At 52.2% G+C, this 18,585-nt stretch overlaps 5 protein-coding genes across 5 annotated transcripts; 1 reads left to right on the top strand and 4 right to left on the bottom strand.

Moving 5' to 3' along the window:
- Positions 1–41: 41 nt before the first annotated feature.
- On the top strand, positions 42–1,571 carry NECHADRAFT_31128 (uncharacterized protein; the record flags this gene model as incomplete). Its single annotated transcript, XM_003054216.1, has 5 exons — positions 42–185; positions 240–271; positions 338–464; positions 515–1,019; positions 1,066–1,571. The coding sequence occupies 5 exons, from the start codon at positions 42–44 to the stop codon at positions 1,569–1,571; spliced, it is 1,314 nt and encodes a 437-aa protein (XP_003054262.1).
- Positions 1,572–3,512: 1,941 nt separating this feature from the next.
- NECHADRAFT_98794 (uncharacterized protein) lies at positions 3,513–4,740 on the bottom strand. Its single transcript, XM_003053500.1, has one exon. The coding sequence runs from the start codon at positions 4,612–4,614 to the stop codon at positions 3,709–3,711; it is 906 nt and encodes a 301-aa protein (XP_003053546.1). The 5' UTR covers positions 4,615–4,740; the 3' UTR covers positions 3,513–3,708.
- A 3,894-nt stretch (positions 4,741–8,634) lies between these two features.
- NECHADRAFT_74802 (uncharacterized protein) lies at positions 8,635–9,552 on the bottom strand (the record flags this gene model as incomplete). The annotated part of the gene is made up of 3 exons (XM_003053499.1): positions 8,635–8,659; positions 8,830–9,078; positions 9,164–9,552. The coding sequence occupies 3 exons, from the start codon at positions 9,550–9,552 to the stop codon at positions 8,635–8,637; spliced, it is 663 nt and encodes a 220-aa protein (XP_003053545.1).
- A 1,196-nt stretch (positions 9,553–10,748) lies between these two features.
- Positions 10,749–12,547, bottom strand: NECHADRAFT_90078 (uncharacterized protein; the record flags this gene model as incomplete). The annotated part of the gene is made up of 4 exons (XM_003053498.1): positions 10,749–10,820; positions 10,874–11,410; positions 11,458–11,868; positions 11,921–12,547. The coding sequence occupies 4 exons, from the start codon at positions 12,545–12,547 to the stop codon at positions 10,749–10,751; spliced, it is 1,647 nt and encodes a 548-aa protein (XP_003053544.1).
- Positions 12,548–14,191: 1,644 nt separating this feature from the next.
- Positions 14,192–16,949, bottom strand: NECHADRAFT_57385 (uncharacterized protein; the record flags this gene model as incomplete). The annotated part of the gene is made up of 3 exons (XM_003053497.1): positions 14,192–15,870; positions 15,922–16,136; positions 16,200–16,949. The coding sequence occupies 3 exons, from the start codon at positions 16,947–16,949 to the stop codon at positions 14,607–14,609; spliced, it is 2,229 nt and encodes a 742-aa protein (XP_003053543.1). The 3' UTR covers positions 14,192–14,606.
- Between the last annotated feature and the right edge of the window lie 1,636 nt (positions 16,950–18,585).

Here is an 18,585-nt window from a genome sequence, read left to right as displayed (position 1 = left end):
CTGTTTGCACCGCCTCTGAACACCTTCTAGCCTCGTGGACCATGAGCCTGTTCACTGCCGCCAGATCCCTGCGCTCCAAGCCTCTCAATGGCTTGCTGCGCGTCCGTCGGTACTCGAGCGCCGTGGGAACCGGTCTTCCGCTTGAGGGCATTCGCGTGCTAGACATGACAAGAGTGTTGGCCGGTGTGAGTTTTCTTATCCGCAATCTCGTTACCCCCAGCAAGCGCTGACCGTCACAGCCATACTGTACTCAGATTTTGGGTGACCTTGGGTGAGTTTGGGAGGATTTGGATGTCATCAAGACCCTGGCCAGGCGTTAACTTGGCCAACCGCACAGCGCTGAGGTGATCAAAATTGAGCACCCTGTTCGAGGCGATGACACCAGGGCATGGGGGCCTCCATATGCCAAGTACAAGGAGGGTTCATCGGCTAAGGGACCTGGCGAGTCTGCTTATTTCCTCGGGGTATGTTGAGAATCCCCTGTGATCAAGTTTGGATGCTCATCCTTCTCCAGGCGAACCGAAACAAAAAGTCTCTAGGCCTGTCTTTTCAGCACAAGGAGGGAGTCGAGGTTCTCCACAAGCTAGCAGCAAAATGCGACGTTCTGGTTGAAAACTACCTTCCGGGGACTCTGAAGAAGTACTCGATGGACTATGAGACTCTTCGCAAGATCAACCCAGCATTGATCTATGCTTCCATCACCGGCTATGGCCAAACGGGTCCGTACGCCAACCGAGCCGGCTACGACGTGATGGTCGAGGCTGAGTTTGGTTTGATGCACATTACCGGTGAACGGGATGGTCCACCAGTCAAGGTTGGTGTTGCGGTGACTGACCTAACAACCGGTCTCTATACTAGCAACAGCATCATGGCTGCGCTCCTCGGAAGGGCCAAGTCTGGCAAGGGCCAGCACATTGACGTTGCGTTGAGTGACTGCCAGACTGCTACCTTGGCCAACATCGCCAGTAGCTGTCTAATCAGCGGAAAGAAGGATTCCGGTCGTTGGGGCACGGCCCATCGTGAGTCTGGTTATGGATTTGAAGCGCGAGTTGCTAACTGGAATAGCTTCGATTGTGCCATACAAGTCGTTTGAAACCAAGGACGGAGGAATCCTCTTTGGAGGAGGTAACGATCGGCTATTCGGCGTCTTGTGTGACGGGCTCGGCCAATCCCACTGGAAGGACGACACGCGTTACAAGACCAATGCCGATAGGGTCGCCAACCGCAAAGACCTCGAAGCCAAGATCGAGGCGCTTACCAAGCTCAAGACAACACAGGAGTGGCTCGAGATATTTGAAGGAAAGGGCATGCCCTACGCCGCCATCAACGATGTGCAAGGGACGCTCAACCACGAGCACACAAAGGCACGCAATATGGTTGTCGAGATGGATCATCAAGAGTGCGGTCCCATCAAGATGGTCAACACACCCATCAAGCTATCAGAAACCCCTCCCACGATTCGAAGTGTGCCGCCAACTTTGGGTCAGCACACGGATGAAGTGCTCCAGGAGCATCTCGGCCTGAGTGAAGCCGATGTCATCTCATTGAGAGAAAAGGGCGTTGTCGGATAAAGCGTGCATAGAAAAAGAATAGAGGAAATATGTGAATGAATAAAATAATATTCAAGGGCATATAAATTGCCCCAAGGAAGAACAATTGCAAAGCCTTCTCAATCGAGTGAACTCACGTGACCCCACGTGAAGTTTATCGCGACATCTCACTTTGAGCTCAGATGCCATCGACTTCAATTCCCCGTCAGAGCCAACTTTTGCGCAACAGGTTTTTAAAAAATTCTTTTGGTCAATTCTCAATTGTTTCTGTTTCATTGTTCTCTCAGTCTTCATCTAGCTTCAACATTCAGCGCCGACGCCTTCCTCAGCACGCCAGGTCATTGGCTCGCGAATAGGAGCTGGCAGGCCTCATCAGTCGACGCGGTTCAACATCTCGACAAGATGGATGGGTTACAAGATCAAGTCATGGTGGGAGGTATCGAATCTGCCGATCACGACATGCGCAACGGTGATACATCTGCAGAAGCCGGCGCCTCTCTGAGGCTGCTCTCACCAGATCAAGCCTCGTACACCCCCCAGTTCTCATCCAACGCCTCCATCATCATGGACCGCATAAAGAGCAGCCGCCAAGAAAACACACTCGAAAAATTAAGGACGGCAGTGGCTCACGATCCGGATGCAACTCTGCCTGTGCCGTCGGCATCGCCCCTCCTCCAGACTCTGCCCATGTCAGCGAATCCAACTTCAGCCGCGTGGAGCTCGTCCAACGCCGGGACCAAGAGAAAGAGAGAGTCATCGATGGAAAAGGTTGACTTTACGCAAAGCACAGTCGCCTTCCCGGTGGCAAAGGGGACAGATGCTCCCCAGCCAAGTCTTCAGTCTCGGCTCACGGTGCAGCCGGCTCAGTGCTCGAAATGCGAGGGGTCTGCGCAGACGAGCCAGGGCCCTTTGGCTACGTGCACGCAGTGTCTCAGGTCCTGGCATCATCAGTGTCACTCTCCCACGATCACCAGTGAGGCCATGGCTGGCTCGATATTCGTCTGTGCTGCATGCTCTGCAGGTCAAGAACAGGCGGTCAGGTTCAAGGGAAAATCGAGCCAGCAGCGGCAGTATGAGGTCGAGAAGCTTCGCCAGAAGCGTCTGGCCGCTCTCCCAAGGGGTGTCGTTCCCGCAAAGCCTGGACTCGTCGGGTTCGGCGCAGGGCGCGCTCCAGACTCATTAGTAAGTCAAGCTCTTGCAGCTGTTGCAGAGAGTATCAACGCTAACACTGCAGCAAAGCGGACCGAGTACTTTGACCAGATGCGCAAGACTGATCTTCTGAATGTCCTCTCTCTATGTGACCAGCTCAAGCCTAACCTCCTTGTCGACATCCTTGTGTCTGTGTCGAAAAGACACCCTGACCTACCCATATTTGATTCACCAGACTGGGAGGCTCAGTTAGCAACCCCCTTTCGCGTTCACAAATCATCAAAGCATGAAGAAAAACCACGGCACGGTCATGTTATTATAAGTAGCAAAGCAAGGTCAAAGCACAAGACCACCAAGAAGATACTAAAGCGCACACGCGTTATTGAAGTCATCACAACAGCGCCAGAGGACGATGAGGATATTCTACCGCCGACGTGGGCAAGGGCTGGTGAGGGATTGTACGCAAAGTTGGTTCCAGAGACAGAGGACAGGAGTCTCCTAATGGACGAGAATGATGAAGAGTCTTTTAGCCATTTCTCAGTGGATGGGTTTGGTAAACAGATCATGGAGCCAGTGGGGGCATGAGTCAAGTGTGTAGAGGGCTTACTTGGAAGATTGTGTATCAATAGGTTGTTGGCATTACAAACTGTCGATATCAGGTCGATATCAATACCCAGGAGTTTTGTAATGGAATTGAGGAGTTCTTTTTACCCAGGCTAGTTCCTCAGAGATGTAATTTCCGAGTTTCACTCTACTGCAATCGCTGCAATCACTCAATGAAGCAAGATTCTCAAAACAACCCATGTTATATTGTTTACGTGCACTCATGTACAGTTATTAATGAAAAAGATTAAGGCAACCTAGTAGAAGCCCAAATATTGTAAAGAATGAAATCCTCCAAGTTAATAATGCCAATCATAGCTCATCCCATCTCCTTATATCCAATTTTAGTGAGTGTAAGTATGTTTCAAGTGCAAACACTCGGTTCTTGACTTGAAAGACCGGGCGCTTAAGCACAGTTGCAGTTGAAGATGCCGAGGAGGCTGCGGAGAAGGCTGCCAACAATGCACAGCAGGCTGTTGACGGTGACGGTGAGGATGGCGCCGACCTTGTTGACGATGAGGATGACATCGTTGACAAGGCAGAAACCGATGAGGCCGTTGATGTAGCCACCAATGGTTCCCTTGACGTCGATGTAGTTCTTGCAGCCCTTGGTGCAGTAAGAGACACAGTCATAGACCTTGCAGCCACCGAGGCCGAGGGCGCAGGTGAGGCCGCTCAGGAGGTCGACAACAGCGTAGAGAAGGCCACCGACAACATCACCGGGGCGGACAGCGTAGCCGTACTTGTTGGTGTTGAAGAGGGCAACAGCATCGAGAACGTTCTCGAGGTAGAGACCGGCGAGACCACCGCAGACGTTCTTAAGAGCGAGGCTGATGCGGGCGTTGATGTCGATGAGCTTACCACCAAGGAGAGAGATCTCGGCGTCAATCTCGAGAGGAGCGAGAAAGACGACGTTGAGGAGGCTGGCCTGGCAGTAGGCGTGGTGGGCGTCATACTTGACGATCTTGTAGGGAGAGCTAGCGCAGTAAGCGCCGAGCTTCACCTTGACATCGACAAAGGCCGAAGGCGAAGGCTTGGGCCAGCAGCCGGTGATGGTCTTGCCAGTGCACTTGCGGGCCTTGCCATCCCAGGCCTGGCCAGGGGGACAAGAGCAGGCACGGGTCCAGGGGCAGTAGGACATGCCAGTAGGGCACTTGAAGTTGCCACGAGCCTCGAGAGAGGAGTCATCGCGGATGGTGAAGTCGCGGGCGGCGATGGAAGAAGTGGTATCGAGGAGGGCGTCAGGGGCCGGGATGGCGGCGACCATGGAGGCCATGGAGGCGAGGCCGAGAACGATCTTGGAGAAGAACATGGTGAAGAGGAGTTAATTAGAGTGAGTGAAAGCGAGTGCTTGGTTGGGTTGCTGTGAGAGAAAGTGAAGGGAAGTGAAGAGCAGGAGATGAGATGCTGATGCTGATGAAGAAGAAGTGGTGATATGGAGGGGAAGATGAAGCTCTATATATACTCGAGATCGACCATCGTGAGAAGCGTACAAGTCTCTCTTTCCGAAGGGGGCTGGACTGACAACTCACACACTCTCACCGTAGTCCTCAACAAAGTCTGCTCGAGTGCCAATCTCCCGTGATCCGCAGGAGGTTCGAGTCCGTGGTTTGTCTCTTGACATGCCCACACCCCATGTAAGTCGAACCAATGCATTGTTTTGTTTCCCCCACAAGAGAGTCTACTTGAACAAGATTACCCGCGGTAACTTACATCCTTGGTCTCTGTGCTTTTTTTTTCCAAGGTCCGGCTAGTGAGACAGGAGCGTCACCTCCCTTTGAACCCAACGTTGGACTCTAGTAAACTCTGTGATATCACTTTTTTTTTTTAGGTTTATTGGTTCTACTATCTCTGCCAATGTTTCGGTTCACCTGTTACACTTACACTCTCTCAAAGCTGAAAGAAACAAGGAATCTGTCGTAGCAGTTCGGAAGTGTCCTACCGAGTACAAGAAGCAGCCCTACCGCAAGTGAAGAAGGGGGGGAGGGGATCGTCGACGGGGGGGCCCATCTCGGTCAGGCAAGAGGATGTCCGTAAAGGTGTTGACAACTATCCAAATAAGGGGTGTTAATCCATATGCAACAAGGACCAGGTTTTTTTTCTGTTGTTCGATTCTTTGACGATCACTCTTTCTGTTGAAGGGCGTGTGTGTTGTAAGCTGGGGCCAAGACGTAGACTTGTTCTCTACACCCTGTCCGGCAGTTGCTGCCAGTCTAACTCTGGGCAAGGGACAAGGGTAGCTTACAGGATTTTCCCAGTGACAGAGCAAACAAACTGAGGAAACAAAAGTTAGAGAGTGTCAACCGGTTCGTTCGGATTTCGGCGTCGCGGGCGGCGGGTGGTGGTGGGCGGTGGATAACAAAGGACCTCGGGCCGCAGCGGGACCCCGACAACCCCAGTCTCTTTTTACTTTCCAGTCCCTGAAAGCGTTTACCTTTGAGTCTTGTCCAATCTTAACCCGATAAAAGTTTCGTTTCAGGAACAGTCGACGCGCGAGTTCCGTTTCCCGAAGGATTCAGGTTCTGGACCGTGTCATGGCCCATTTCGGAAGTGACCATACTCCCATGCGCAGGAACAACATGTCTTTCTGAAGGATTACATTGCAGCGAGTCTATTTCCAGTAGAAGAATGATACTCTGCAATAAACAAGGGGTGAAAGGCTCTTGACTTTGGCAGATCGACAGGACGAAAAAAAAAATTTAAAAAAAATGCCCTGCCAAGCTGCGAGGCTACTAGACAGAACGATAGACAAAGCCACGAGTCGAGTCAACAAGTTTTCGTGTCTCTCTCGTTCCTTGCTTTGCTCATTGTCTCAGCTAGCTTTTGGTCGCCTCAAACATTAAACGTGGGGAAGAAAAGGACAGCCAATTGAACAAGTACCGAAGTCCAGTCTATGACGAACACGGTTTCAATTGCCATCGGTTTCCCTTCTCCTGAGATGCCGTACCGTAAGCTAACAAGGCCGCACATTGACGGGCTGCAAAAGGGGGGCGTGTGTGAATAATTAGCCAAGACCCGTTGATGGAGTCTTCCCGCTCACACCTACTCTGAATCAATGACTTACTTGCATGTCCCAGCCGTTCTTAGCTCCGTTTGGCAATTGACAGCTCGTAAAACGGGCGACCCGTCACTTCGGCCCAATGAGCTTTACTGTCCGTACAAGAGAGACATCCGTATAGCTTTGAGGTCGTCGGAAGTCGCGCCTGTGGAAGTCGTCGAGGCGTGCAAATCTTTGCCATCTTGAGTGAGGTTATTCACATTCTAGTCAACATTAGTTGTTTACCCAGCTAGCCATGTCTCTCCACGACTCATCGGATCTAGTAGATGCAGCCTCTGATTTGTCCCAACATGCTCACGATAGCGCCGGCCTCTCTCTTTCACTCTCACTCTCTCCATGCAGGATCGAGTCACCAGGTGGTCTAAGCTAAGGCTGGGGCCGCCTCCCGTCGCCTCAGGTACAGCGAGCGGAGCCGGCGTGCAACAGGTGGAGCATCACAGAAGCTTTCCAGCAGCCTCAAGGGGCTCAGGTTCGACCTAAACCTCTTTTTTGTGGCCACGGGATGGACAAGCTCCGATGTACGCCAAGGAAAGGGGCCCCATGCTGTCCTACATGCGGTAGCTGATTATCTTGGAGGGCGCTCGATCTCTAGGGTGGCCAGTCTAAACGTCCAGCATGAAAACTACGGTAGGTTGACCGTTGGTGGCAGCGGTGACGCTTTGGCATTCATGTTTCTCCCTGGTGTTGAATCTATTGTTTCCAACATAGGACGTGGTTCGTTGTTTTGTCCTATTAGAGTGTCTTGTTTTGTTTTAGCGTCGCGTTTCAACGTGTCCGGACAAACACACAGACAGACCATCAAGACAGCTCGTTAATTAACGAGAGGGCGGAACTGATTTGGTAAATGTCAAGTTCAGGGCAAAAAGCAAGAGGCAAGGGAACTTTCTAAGCCTACTAACGTTGCTACCTCAGAAGGTCATGTGCCAAGCAGCCCTGGACGGTCTTACCAACAGCCTGTCAACTATCACTTTGTCGATATGGGTCTCTTTTTCACTCTCTCCCTCAGCCCTCAGCTCAGTACCTAGACGGTCACTTTTACCCCTGTATTCTCGGGTGATCGACACTCGCCAAACCATGATCTGATTGCTCCCAGAATGGCAATCGATGCCCTGTTTGGGACAGTTGTTTCCACCTTTTCCCGCCGTCTACTGCAAGACGCCCTGCACCCATTCCCAGCAAACACGACACAACCAACACACAGCAAGCATCATAACTCAAGCAGCAATATCCCCAGTTCCATAGAAACAAGATTCTCAGCATGCAAGATATACAATGTCCTGCACGATCAAAAGACCAAGGACGCAGTACTCGTAGAATGCAGTTAATAACCACAGGGCAACAATACATCTTTTTACTCTTCCCGGACAAGAAAGGATATTCATACCCATCAAAATGGAGACATCATCTCAAAGCAAGGGCAACACACGCCACGAGGCAAAAAGAAAAGTTCACCAGCCCCTGGGCCTGCACACACGGCATTTGCCCATGTCGAGCAGGATGACATTGACCGGCAATTTGACCGTTACGGCACTTTTCGGCATGGAAGAATGACAGAGAGAAAAAATACTACCACGCAATCAGAGACAATGCTACTCTTACAAGAAAAAGCAAAGTTCTAGTCCACACAGAAGGGTGAGAGAAGGGGGCCAAGAAGAAAAGAAGAGCCCCCCCTGCCCAAGACGTGGTCTCAGACACGCATACGCACTAATCAAAAAGCCTCTTTGTCGTCCTATCATTCACCATCACCAACATCCATAGTAACAATCCCAGCATTCAACGTTGCAACCCCAAGAGTGAAATTTCTCTATCATGAATGCATCTCTACGGGTCATTACTTTCCCCATGGGTCCGTCTGCCCTCCGTCTTTCCCCCCTACCAGGAAAAGCATCTCGTGTATCCCCCTCCAGTATGTAACAGAGTCTTGCTCATCCACTTTGACTGGGCATCTGAATGTCCATGTCACTCATGTAATGTAAATGCCCCATCCTCCATCGACACAGTCGTCGTGATGATTAAAAAAAAAAAAAAAGAATATGCCCAGAGAGGGATACGAGGTTTGACGTGGAACCTTAATATCAGAGGGAGCGCTTCCGTTGCTCCATGCTCCATCTCATCTTCCGCTTCTCATCTGTCCATCCTAGATACCTTACAACGAACAGCTCCAGCCTCGTTTCGACTCGGCTGCCGTTCGTCGGGATCGTGAGGCGGACCACCAGGGCCCGCCAACCATCTTCCTCGCCCGTCCCCGAGCTCCAGCTGTCATGCACCGCCGCCTCATCCGCAGCCGTTGCCACCAGCACTGCATCCACAACCAACAGCCGACGATCCGCTGAGACAACAAAACATGGACCAGGTCCCAACCCCTATCGCCGAGTCAGTCAACAAACTTTACACAAGAAAAAAATGTCTTTCCCGCTGTTGTGGAGAGCACAAGAGACTGGGATATGATGGGCTCAAGCTGAGACTTACAGAATTGCAGAGACAAGACCCAACACCGGCCCGCCGGATTGCGAGGATGCCAAGTTCCAGTACGTGTAGTCTGCCGGAAACACTCTTTCCGCTGCAACAAAGCCTACTAGGCTCCCAACGAGGACCGCCGCGGTGAGCATCCGGAGCACCACAGCGACGCGGGGCCATGGCTGATCGTAGAAGCGGATAGAGCAGATGCCGAGGCCGACATCGCAGGCCAATGCTGCCATGAGTATCGAGGCTCTGATTCTACAGTTCCCTCAAGGTTAGTGATCTTGTTCTGACTTGTCTTCTACCTCTCTAGGCTATCCCTCCCATCAGGCTCCCAACTTACCCATAACTTGACGATGCAGCCCCCGCGTACGATGCCATGAAGATGCCCAGCATCAACATCACCAGCATGCATGAAACAACCTGCAGGAAATCGACAGATATCCTCACGGCGCGAACCACCGGGCCCTGCGGGTCCTCCTCGACCTCTTCCTCAGGAAGGGGAGTCAGCAGGGGCGTGAGCTCCTTTGCCAGGAGCACGGGTGTCCTGGATACCCGGGGCAGTGACCTCGGCCGGGTCACGATGCTGAGGTTCAGCGGCGGAGGGCGATTTCCCTTGCGCATGGCGTCGTCGTCAGATTCTAGGTGGTTGAAGATGCTGATACCTGTCGCGGACAGGCTGGCGTTTGTAGAAGAGGAATCCCGGTCCCTGACCTGGATGAAGCCGAACATAGAGGGGTATAGTAATGTAGAAGTGTAGAAGTGTGTGTGTTTCAGTGAAGCATTGAGAGGCCTCGTATCGGTGTTGTGACGTGTGCCGAAGGATGCGAATAGGATCAAAAGATGGAAATAGTAACAAAAAAGATGGTGTTGATCAAAAGAGGCAAAAAAGAAACAGCGGAGAATGAATGAGCGCTAGAATCAATTGAAATGAACGGGATAAATAACGAGAGAAGGAGGAAACGAAAGAATATCCTCAAAAAGAGAACGAACGGAACAATAAAAAGAGAAAGAAAAAAAAAAAGAGGCAGCAAAGAATCAATCGATTCATCGATCCATTATCGACAATTTTTGGCGCGCGCAAAAGACGGGGAAAGGTCAAGAACGGGACAAGACGGCAACTCTCCGACACTGACAGCCAGCGAGTGGAAGCGCCGGAGCTCCTTCCTCCTCGTATCGATGCGATAAACGCCCAGCATCAAGGCAGGAGCAGGCAGGAGCAGCAGAAAGAGGCAGGGGCATGTCGCACCACTCAAGCCACTATTTTCAGTTGACCACCGCCATTTGATACTCTAGATAGCCAGCTCTACTCTATATTTGGTCACCCCTTACCGCTTCAATCGACTTGTCTGTTTTGTTTCTATCAAAACAATGTCATGCCTGATCCAATTCGGTCTGTTCATTCTTATCGCACGTGTTTTTGTCTCGCCTGCCAAGCTTCCCCTGTCAGCACGAGCTGCCAAGAGTTACAGTCTCTCACTGGCTCCCTCCCCCCTCAACACCACATGATGCGTCTCAGGTTACAATGCAAGGGGCGCACACCTACACACACAAAACACATGGCTACCGTCCATTGATTGACATCCATTGACGTCCCCTACAACTGTCATGCATCCAAGTGAGGTGATATCTGAGCGAAACTTGCCCTTGTACCTGAATTTTGTCTTATTACTCCCCCATCTACCTGCAAAACACCACGCTATAATGTCTAATCATCCATCCTGCTCGGCTCAGACTTGCCTTTACGACTTCATTGGCAATGCCCATGCAATAAAACACCAGACTAGCGGAGGGTTAGCTGTACTAGCCAGCAAACACACACTCGCCCACCTCGTGTTGGCCCATGGTTTGCAATTGCCTCGGAAGTATCTGAGAATCATCACTGCCGAGTTCCTTGCTCTTCTTTGCAGTCACTCGACTGCCCGACTTCAAGTAGACAACAGCGTCGTCCCCTTGACCTTGCTACTCTCCATCTTGGCCGTCCGAGCCCCGAATTGTATCTAGCCAAGCTTGTCAATACACATGGAAACAGAACAATCGGCCGTGCACTTACCGCCCTCTTCTTCTCCCGCGAGACCGTGCTCATGCCAAGAGACTGGGCTACCAGTCGCAGCACTCGTTTCTCTGCGTCCAGAGATCCTTCGCCGCTGCTGTTCTCAAAGTCACACTTCTCCCATACAGGACATTCGATTGCCCACTTGACAAATCGCTCGTCCAGGAACGGGAACCTCACTTCTCGGCCCCAGTGTGCCATAACCCGGTCATCACGTCCGAGATTTCGCTTTCCCAAACGGCCCACGTCCAGTTTCAGCTCCTGGACAAGGCCTGAGTAGCCGCGCTGCGTGTACGCTACGCCATGTCGGCCATATCCACCAAACAGCTCGTCGGCGCCCAGCCCGGACAGCAATACGCGCGCGGTTGTGCTGTACTGCTGTGGCGTTGGCTCGCCTATCGTCTCGCTTAGTCCCTGTCCTCTGGCGGCAAAGTACAGCGCGCACGCAATCGACAGGTCCATCTCTGTGTTGTGGGGGTATATGAGCCTGATAATATCGGCTCTGTGCTCGAGATTCTCTGTATATGGCACGTTCGCCTGTGGTGGTCAATAAACAAAATGCCAGAGGGTCAAGATAGTCATACTGCTACAAACCGCCAGTTCCTCTCAGGACAAACTCGACTGAGCTCTGCAAAGGCACTCCGTCCCGTCAACCGGTCAGGGCACTTCTCATAGAGATCATCTCGAGAACATCCTGGGAACTGAGCAGCTATTCTGGGGTTCTCAAACGCCACATTGATCAGGTCGATGGACTGGTCAAGGGGGATAAGATCATGAGCAAGTCGCGCAAGCACAGTGCAGTCGAGACCTCCCGAGAACAGCACCGCAACTCTTGCATCAGTATGAGATGCCTTTGGTGGCAGTGGCACGTCCAGGACTCGAAGTTTGAGTGACTCGACGAGATGCGAATGTAGGTCCTGCACAGATACTGAGTCCGGAGCAAGTCTGGTAGCTTGCTGAGGGACCTCTTCATTGAAGACGCCGATGCTCGAGACCTGGAGACGTAAGTAGCAGGCTTTTCGGGGCGTATACTCACACATGACTCACCATGGATATGTCTGGTGTCCAGTCATGTCGCACAGGTACCATTCCGCTAGCCGCAGCCTCTCCAAGCTCAATAGTATAGCATCCATCAGCCTCAACCTCGCTCCATCCTTCGACGGGCGTCTCAGCGATGCTCGACAGGGCAAATGGCATCCCCTCTTTGATGAGCAGTGACCGACGGCCCAGGCGGTCACGCCCATAATAGAGCCGCTTCGCCGGTTTGTCCAGGTAGATAAAAGCGAAAGGCCCTTCTATGGCTCGCAAGACATCGAGGATCTGGCCTGGCGTGTGTGCCGCACTACGGCTTGCCTCAGCTAACAGGGCGAGGACTGCTTCGCCGTCATTGCCTTGAACCGGTTCTCCTCGAATACCCCATGCCTCGCCATTCCAGCAGAGGACCGACCCAGAAGTAGGATCGGTGAGTGGCTGCTTAGCAATGTGATCTCCTCGTAGCGACAGTACGGTCGACGTAAATGTCAAGAAAAGGCCAGCTTGGTTGGGTTCACTACCGTCGATCTGAGCCTGTACAGTTCCTGTATGATCTGGTCCTCGGTTGATGAGACATCGCTCCAGTCCAGGAGAAATTCGATCGCTAGCGTTGGATGAGATGACGGCGTGAATGCCGCACATTTTGCGCGTGTTGCTGCTGGAAGTTGAGAACGCGTGAGGGATGAACATTCATGGATCTTGGCCTTCGCGCAATGGGACCGAAATTGCACGACTCCACTTTGCTACCCTAGACCATCATGTCGAGAAACCCAGGGCGATAGATTGTTGCCATTATGAACAAGAAATATTTAGTATGTATTTTACTCTGTATATTTCGATTCCATCTTTGTGATTCATCTGAATAATGCTTAGTCTTTCCAGTCATAAGCGGTGCTGAAGCATTGATGGTTGAGTTGTTATTTTCAAGGCGAATCCTGCACACATGGATTTGTCAACACCCTACCAACACCATAAAAAAACCTAATGAACAGTTCTCATACAAGGAAGAGAAACGTCTGTCGTTGAGCACGCGGGTGTCAAAGTATACAGTCACGGAGTCAGATTTCCGTTACGAAAATGACGAGTGTCGTGTCGGTGGTATGTCGGTAGCAAGACAATTAGACATAACCAACAGAAATAAACCTTGCCTGTTGATGAATGTGTGAGTTCAAGAAACCGACAGTAAACTTAGGGACTGGCTTTGAAATGCAAGCCCGGGTGTCCTCGTGATCAACCTAGAGTGAAGACGACCAGGAAGGGTTGAGGGTTGCAGCGAGCTCAACAAGCCGGGTCCTAGGAGCCAGGTCTCGAGTAATGAGCACGACAGAAAACACACTCAGTCCCAGGAGCCCCATGACTACACATATGTAACTCGATCGCTGAACTAATAACAGCACAGAGGTCAATATAGACTTTGTTGTTGTCACGCATGACAGTTGTAACCGTGCTCTAGCATCGAGGGACAGGTTGGGCTCAACACCAAAAAGTCAAAACCTGGCGATCCAAAGCTAAAGGGAATTTCTAAATGGCCTACAACATATGATATCACCGGAAATATGGTCAGAACTCGTGCTTTTGGCGATAAAGGGCTTAAGTGGAAGTTGAGCTACCCGTTGACGTTCTAGTCCATGGTCGAGATGATAACGACAGCGAGTCTCCCATCAAAACATGTGATGTACAAAGATACCACGAGCATGAAAGTACAGCCAAAGTACAAACATAGCAAAAAGAAAAGCAAACGTCTTGGTGAGGCATGGGCGACATGAGTTGCCCGACTGTAGAGTGTGCTACTCCGTGCCCCCCGTTGAGATCTGGATTGGTAGCCACTGTCAGACCCTCTACTGATCAATGATAGTCATTGTATTTCTCGACCTTCTGGATTACCGCCAGTTCAGACTGACCCGTGATCTAAAAACAAACCTGCCACTTTCACCGTTGATGGCACAACTTGCCCAAGCATCGAGTACACCCACTCTTGGACAAGTTGATCACCCGGGCTTTGTAGAGGGGGATCCGGCAAGTACGGGAAGCTGTAGTTGATTATTCAGATAAATCTGATCTAGACTCATGCTTAAGCTGGCCTCAACATGGTAGGACAAGATGGCCTTCAAGTCGAGTTTCACCAAGCATCTAGACCGACTCCTGCTTACGGTAACGCGCAAAGTTGCCACCCAATAGCTGACAAACGAATATCATCTACCTCATGTAATCCTTGCATAGTTCGGACGAAAGTAAGCCTACAATCACAGTCACACGTCAAGGTTGAGAACCAGTGCTTGATGGGTGTATTTCTATCCCTAAGAATACTGTACGAGAGAGGGGCGAACTCTATACCAGTGAAAACCAGATCTCGCAAAAACCGAACCGTGCAGTGTCATATGGTGTTGTGTAGTGATGTGTTGCGTGTTCTGATACCCAATTTGGTCACTCAATCTCCCCTCCATTCTCAAACCCCCATCTCCCCTCGTCTCTGGAAGACGGCAGCGAGCAACAAAGCAAGCAAAGCTAACGTAAGGGGCAAGTAAAATCTGCTCATATTACATGAAAGGCCTCATCACTGTCGATGGCCTGAGAAAAGTCCGTCATAAATCGTAAACCAAAAAACTCATTGGTAATTTTAAGGGGGGCATGATACAATCTCGAGCCTTGTGCTCTTTTATTTCTCCACCTTCACACGAGGCTCCTCTGAAACTTCAGGCATCTAGTCCGTGAAGTTCTGCTGGAAGTCCATGTTGGACAGGTCCATCTGGAAGAGGTCCTGCTGCGAGGTCTGAGAGAAACCAAGGTTGGCGCTGGGGATTTCGCCAAAGAGTGGCTGCTGGTACTCGTTTGCCTTGTTTGTCATGCCGTTTCCGCTAGGGAAGAGTGGGAAGTCCATTCCCTCTCCACCGAAGGAGTCATCGAATCCTTCATCAACGTCTCGTAGTGAATTAGGGGTGAAGAGCATAGCCGTCTCCTGGCCAGTTGGCGAAAAGTGTGGGGCGCCAGTGGGAACAGTGACAGGCTGAGGTGCCTGGTAGATGGGCAGCTGCTGAGCCATCATCTTAGGGTTGGGGTTGTAGAATGCCATCTGGTCCTGCGTAGGGAGCTGAGTTGGCAGCTGCATGTGGGCAGCGTACAGGTCCTCATTGTCGAGGATGAAGGCCGAGCCGTTCTGGTAAGGAGCATACTGCTCGTACGGGCTGGCCGAGGCGGGAGAAGTGCTGTCGAGAGTCAAGTCCAGATCAAGGGACTCGGCAGGAATGTTGTTGATCGACATCCAGTCCGACTCGTTGGGGTAGAGAGGGAAGTCAGTGCCAACGAACTGTGTAACGTCGTGCTGAGGAGGAGTGGGAACGCCGCTGTAGGTGGGAGTGGTGGAGGGAGTCGAGACGTTGACCAGAGGAGGAGTTTGCTGGGTGGAGCTGGCGGGCTTGCCAGGAAGCTTCTTGCCGTTGGTCTTGGTTCGGACGTAGTGCCAGCCATGAGCCTTCTCCATGTGTTGTTTGCAGTTGGACTCGCGCTTAGACTTATAAGGGCAAGGCTTGAAGAGGCACTCGTACATGGCGGGAGCATCCGAGTGCTTGTCGTTGTGGTGACGATCCATCTCCTTCTCAGTAGGCCATCCGTAGGTGTGGTACTTGCAAGTAGGGACGGGGCACTTCCAGGGTCGAGAGTGTGTCTTCTCGTGCTTGGTCAGGTCGCAGGGGCGCTTGAACTCCTTGTTGCATCCAGGCTCACGGCACCTCTTGGGGGCCAACTCCTCGGGGGAGGCGTTCTTCTTGCGGCGAGCCATGGATCGCTGGATCTCCTCCTCGTCCTCCAGCTGCTGGCTCAGGGAGCGCTTCATCTTCATAGGAGCCTCGTCTACCTCGACGGGCTCACCGGTCTCCAGGGAAATGTAGGTGCCGTCCTTTCGGACGCGGACGAGCTCAGCGGGACGTCCGTTCTCAGCAATACCACCGATGAGCTTGATCTCATCAGATCTTGGGCATGAGTTAGTTGGGTAGTCCAGAGGAACAAAGCTGGGTACATACGCGTCGACATCCATGTCGTCGCCGTTGTTCTTGGCGGCGAGCTGCTTTCCGTATTCAAGAATCTGGTCCTTCAGGTCGATGAAATATCCGTTAGTGTAAGGCCGATCAGCAGGTCGAATTTGTTCGCGGTCGCTGAGATATTCGACGGTCGCTTGAATGCATCGGACGGAGGTAAGGCAGAAATCGAGGTACAAGGCGGCGGACTTGGTCCTCTCCTTCAAACACAGCATCCGATAAGTATTTCCCCAAACGCCATTATCAGTCAGAAGCTGACTTACCGGTGCCATAAAGATCAAGGTCTTTTCAAGATCTCGCAGGCAAATAATTTCCTTTGATCGAATTCTTCGTGGGATGTCAAGGACGATGGGCTCAAAGTCCTTGAGAGTTGGCTTGGCCAACAGTGGGCGCAATGTGTGCTCGTGAATGCGGTTGATGGCCTTTGAGCCGAGGGAGGGAAGCTTCTCTGCTGAGGAAGCAGCTGCAGATCTTGTGATGGCGGAGCGAGTCTTTGTCTCCTTTGACTGAGTGACTGCAGCATGCTTCTCGTTTGTGGAAGCTACCGAAGTCCCAAGACCGCTGTCGGAAGCATGGTGCCGTGAGCGTCGGACAGAACGAGGACGCAATACGCGCCTCTCAGCTTCTTTAGCCATGGCTGGGTCGACGATGGGTCCCTCGAGGAAGCCACGAGGGATGGGCAAGCTGGTGTCTCGAAGAGACTTGGGCTTGCTCTTGGGGGACCTGGGCGACAGAGAGAGCTCTTCGGTCTTGGCCAGAGCCTCGTCGATGTCGTTCAAGGTCAAGGCGATGCGACGTCGGTTGGCATCGACGACATCATCCAAGTGAGACTGGGATCGAGACAGGCGAGGAGGGACAAAGGTGAGGTCCGAAGCTGAAGAGACAGGAGAAGTAGGAGAGTGAAAGGTTGCACCCTTACGGAGGGTCGAGTTGGTCTTAAGGGACAAGGCATTCTCGGTGTCGCTGCCCGGGCGAGTCACCGGAGTCCTTCGACGTGGGTGGGAGAAGGACATGGCTTAGACCTGAGAGGTGGGTACAAGTCGACAGGACAGTCGACCGATAGCCACGGGTGTCTTTGAAGCTGCAACGGGGAGTCCCGTTAGTTGACAAGATCGATCTTGGATGCAAGCAAGTGCTTGATAGTGGAGGACGGGATGGTGAGTCACAGTCGAGGTTCCTAATTCTCACACCCAAGAGGGATGAAAAGGCCTAGACGTTGACCGAGTCCAGGTTTGGGTTTGGGGGGATTGACCAATGCCGGGTTGTTTGGTAAATGTCTGGGGGAAGAAACCGGAAAGGAAACAATTTCGGCGTGACGAGATGGAAATCGAAGACCAAGACGAGATAAAATATGAACCGTACCAAGTGATAGAGATGCAAGGGCGCGCAGCAGATGTCAATCCTGTCGTCAACAAGTCGAGGTGCGGTGGGTGGCGCGAGACGACCAAGAGGATGACAGGGAAGGCGGCGGATGAACGAGTCGGGACCAAACAGATATATTTCTCACGCGGAAAGATGACCCGGCAAGGTTCGGCAGGATCGTTTGGTTTGACGAGACGACGAGCGCGTGAGTCGGCGGTTGAAACGGAAAATGTTGGATATCAAGTCGTAGGGGGATGCAGAGAGAGGCGAGTGGAACTGGACAGAAGAGGACGGGGCGTAAAAGGGTATATGAGGGATGGCAAAGGGGGGCGTGTTGCCAAGCGACGCAGGGTGTGCAGGGTCCGTAAGACGAGAGCCGGGGTGGTTAAAGACGCAGAAGAATCGATTGACGACGGCGGCCTCAGGACAACGACGGCAACGACGATGGGAAGGGAAGAAGAAGGGAGGGAGTTGGATTGATGGAGGGCGAAGTGTTGGATTTGGGGGTTAATGCCACTTTCCCCAATGTGCTTAGAAACCAAGCTGGGAGACCGCCCTCTCAGCCCATGGCAGACTGCTGCCTGGAAACCCGGCCCAATTAGGATTAGGGGGCGCCGCGGGCTGAGGCGTAGCCTGTGCGGAGGAGGCGGATCCCTGCGCAAAGTCTACGACGATAGGGTCACTAACAATTTCTGGGGCACCTTGAGGGAGAGTTACTGTGGCATCTGGCCGAGATTCCTGCAAAGAGAATGTTGGTTGTTGTGAGGGGGAGAGCATTCCACAGCAATTTCCGCCCGGATGCCCCCCAAAATCCGTCGCAGAGCCTCATCAGACGCTGCCGGCCGGAACCAGCGGGTTTGGCATCGGTGTTAATGGCCAAGGTGCCTCGACTATCACGGGCGACTTGAGAAAGTCTCCACAAACTCCGCCCCGCTCACTCTCGCACCCGCTCTCGCACAGGTGTCGGCCGTCCGGCGTCACGTTAGGACGATTCGCCATTGATTGACCAGACCAGACCAGTCCGGGTCCGTGTCTCCTCAAGGCGCATCAGCACCACATCGGCGAAACTCCGCTCGCGCGGGTGCGAAATGCGCAGGACGATTTCAAGGCCTGCGATGAAATGCTGGGGAAGAGACAGAGAGACAAGAGTACAACTTTTCGGCCCCCAATATGCACATCATTGCGTATTCTGCTGTCGTGGCCTCGGGGTTTTCTGTTTTGGTCAGGCTCATTGACAAGTCATGAGCTTTTCTTTACATACAGATGTCGCTTACGAGGGTTCCATGC

The sequence above is a fragment of the Fusarium vanettenii genome (assembly GCF_000151355.1).
Source record: "Fusarium vanettenii 77-13-4 chromosome 1 genomic scaffold NECHAsca_1_chr1_3_0, whole genome shotgun sequence".
Classification (NCBI taxonomy): domain Eukaryota; kingdom Fungi; phylum Ascomycota; class Sordariomycetes; order Hypocreales; family Nectriaceae; genus Fusarium; species Fusarium vanettenii.
Note: the sequence above shows the minus strand (reverse complement) of the source record. Positions and strands in the feature narration are given on the sequence as shown.